The following is a 3,251-nucleotide window of genomic DNA, read 5'->3' as shown; positions in this document are numbered from 1 at the left end:
AGCTGGTCCAACACCCCGCTCACTGGCAGGTAGGAGAAGTGGTTGCTCCGCAGGCTCAGCCTGTAGAGGGACAGACCAGAAAAAATGTTCCCTGGCAAAGACCTTAGCAGATTGTTGTTCAAAAACAAGAGCTGAAGGTTGGGAACGGGTTCAAAGGTGCCCGCTTCTATCTCCCGGATGACGTTGTACTGCAGGAAGAGGTACTGCAGGCTTTGCAGCCCATAGAACAGTTCTGGGCTCAGCCGCTCAATCCGGTTCCCATTCAGGTACAGCCTTCGCAAATTAGTTAAATCCCCAAAAGCCCGGTCCTGAATGACCGAGATCCGATTATTGCCCAGGTGCAGCAAATCCAGCCCAGTAGCATCCACAAAATCCACTCTGCGTACCAGAGCAATGTAGTTTTCCGTCAGATACATCTTTTTAGGATTATAAGGTTTGGGCTGCAGTTCAGAAATGCTCTCAATCTTCCTCTCCTGACAATTAACATTGAGGCCCAGGTCAGAGATCTGCAAGTTGCAAGTGCAGGCAGTGGGGCACTCCAAAGGCACCGGGGATTTGGTCTGGTAGGCAATGCTGGGGCCGTAGTTGCTGTATCCCAGGTCTTTTGAGGGCAGGCGGGAGGTGGGGCGCACCCTCGTCTTGGGTTGGCGGGTCCCTTTGGGGGGCTTCAAGGGAGATTTGTAAACAGCTGAAGAAGAAGTAGCCACGGAGTTGACCGAAGCTGGGGTAGTGTGGAAATAACCTGTGGTGCTCAACGGTGTCTGCGGTCTCATTTCATAATCCGAGATAAGCCTCCTGGGGCAAAGCTCCTGCTTGGAGACTTCATCCAGGTCTCGACCATGTAAGCGGAAAGGGGTCTCGCAAACCACATCTCCCACCAGAGCAGAGTAGGAGATGCTGTCCAGCCAATCCTTTAGAGCAATCAACTCGCAGGAGCAATTCCAGGGGTTTTCCTCGAGCTGCAGCTCCACCACTTTATCCATGTGCTGCAAAAGGCCCACATAGGGCAACAGCTTCAGCCGGTTACCCCTCAGGTCCAGGTGAGTTAAGGGCACAAAACGGAAAAGGTTGTTGGGCAAACTGGAGAGGAGGTTATCATTGAGAATCAGCACCTGCAGCAAATGCAGTTTGCTGAAGGCATTGGGTTCAATGATGCTAATATAATTATAATCGACCTGTAGGTATTCCAAACTCTCTAGCCCAAGGAAGGTGTCATCTCGTAAAAGTTCCAGCTTGTTATTGTTCAGGTGCAACCTCCTTAAACCTCTCAGACCATGAAAGGCCCCCGTTTCGATGTCTTGTATGTCATTGCTCCCCAGATGCAAAATCGATGCGCCCGTGTAATTGACAAACTGGTTCGGGTACAGCCTGTTCAAAAGGTTCCCAGACAACAAGAGGTGGTAGACAGGGAACCTTGGCGGACTGATCTCAAAAAGGCTGATGATCCCTCTGTTTTCACAGCTCACTGTTAAGATGCTGTCCTTCTCCTCACAAGGACATGCATTATCACAGATTTCCCCATAATACTCGATGCTTTCTGCCCACGAAAGGACGAGCGATGTTAAAGCAAATGCAATCATCTGCAGCATCCAGATATGCATTTTTTTGTTGAGGTCCTGTTCCAAAGTTACTGTAGAGCAGCAAGCGTACATTTTATTTCCTGTAAGGGTAAGGAGAAAAAAAGAAAGCAGCATAATAACATAGACTCATAAAATTTAAAATGGACACAAAGTTTATATATCTCTTAAGTGGGGCAGAGAACTGATTGTTAATAATAATTTAAAAAAAAAAAACAACCCAAAAAACAACCCCAACAAAAAACCTCCTGTCACTTCTAATTCCCACACTTTTAAAAACTGGATGACAAACATTGATTAAAGGGTTGATGGGCAATTCCTAGTGAGTCAAATGCCTGCGGTATTTAAAAAAGTGAGGTCACAGTAGGGATTGTTCAGGTTCTGTTCTTCTGGAGCGCATTTCAGTGCTTTCTTGGATTTCTTTTTCACGACCAGCCCCATAAATATACATAAAATGGCTGTCAGTTCAGTTTCACAGTTCTAATTTAAGAGAAAAGAAGCACCATTTTATGAGGTTTCCCACCTCCCCTATTACCCAGCTCCCCCCTCCCTTCAGAACCTCCCCAGTGAACAGCGCACCAAGGTCTTCCCCTCATTCTACCTTGATTTTTAACTGGTGGTGGAAATGCCATGGTAGGAATCCAAAGCAAAATGCTCAGTGCTGAAAACGGCAGCTTAATGTAATAGAGAGAATACTAACATATTCTCCACATCACCCATTTCTTAAAACTGTTTTATGGTTTTTGGTTTTTTTTTTTGGTTTTGTGTTTGGTTTTTTTAAATATATACATTTACAAAGCACACCCACCTACACAGACATCACACACACACACGCACACACACCCTAGATGACTTTTGTGGCAGAATCCTTCAGTAATGAAATTAAATAAGTTACCTGGTACTTCAGTGCACTTAACAGCTCTCTTCAGTGAGAGAAATTTTGTATCTTTACACAAATAATTTTATTTGATATTCTGATTTCCCCTCCTGTATGAGTTATATACAATGTAACAGAGCTGACTATCAAGCAGAGGTCTTCCCTTCTTACACACACACACACACACACACACACACATGCACAATTAAAGGAAATGTTTTAACCACTCACCCAAAATTTCTGAAAAATGTAAATCATGCACATCATCTTCAGAGTATCAGCCATATCTGACATATCGCTTATTCCCAACATTCTCCAAAACTAGCCTGGTAGAAGTGGAGAGATCTAAATAGGTCTCATGAAAATATCTCATTGCCAACACTCCAAGCGTCAGAGTTACTGATTATAAGCAGCGATGGCTGTCAGTACTCTTCATCCTTTAGGGGAGAAGACACCCAGGCTGATTAAAAGCCAAGGGGGGTGGAAGGGAAACCCTACCATTGACCTACGTCAGTAATTTAATCCCCGAATTTCACCTAGCTGGAAAGAAATTCCATTCCATTCCTTCTTGCAGTCCTTCTGACTCCTTGTGGCTTTCTTCTACTTCTACTAGTCTAAAAGCAATACGAATAGGGAAAATAAATGCATTGTGTGTGTCAGTAGGGGAAGACTAATAAATCATCCAGGCTTAAATGCTGGGATCTTGGAGCAGGCTTGCATTTTCTATCGTCCACCTCAGAGCTTCAATCCTCATGCCACAACTCTGGTTTGGAGGAATGCATCCTAAAAACCGGCAA

General features: G+C 44.8%; 1 protein-coding gene across 1 annotated transcript; it reads right to left on the bottom strand.

Moving 5' to 3' along the window:
• Positions 1–5: 5 nt before the first annotated feature.
• SLITRK5 (SLIT and NTRK like family member 5) lies at positions 6–1,652 on the bottom strand (the record flags this gene model as incomplete). The annotated part of the gene is made up of 1 exon (XM_010166105.1): positions 6–1,652. A coding segment is annotated over exon 1 (1,647 nt), but the record flags the coding sequence as incomplete, so codon positions are not given.
• Positions 1,653–3,251: the final 1,599 nt, after the last annotated feature.

Source organism: Antrostomus carolinensis, unplaced genomic scaffold, assembly GCF_000700745.2.
Source record: "Antrostomus carolinensis isolate BGI_N321 unplaced genomic scaffold, ASM70074v2 scaffold38474, whole genome shotgun sequence".
In the NCBI taxonomy this organism is placed as follows: Eukaryota; Metazoa; Chordata; class Aves; order Caprimulgiformes; family Caprimulgidae; genus Antrostomus; species Antrostomus carolinensis.
Note: the sequence above shows the minus strand (reverse complement) of the source record. Positions and strands in the feature narration are given on the sequence as shown.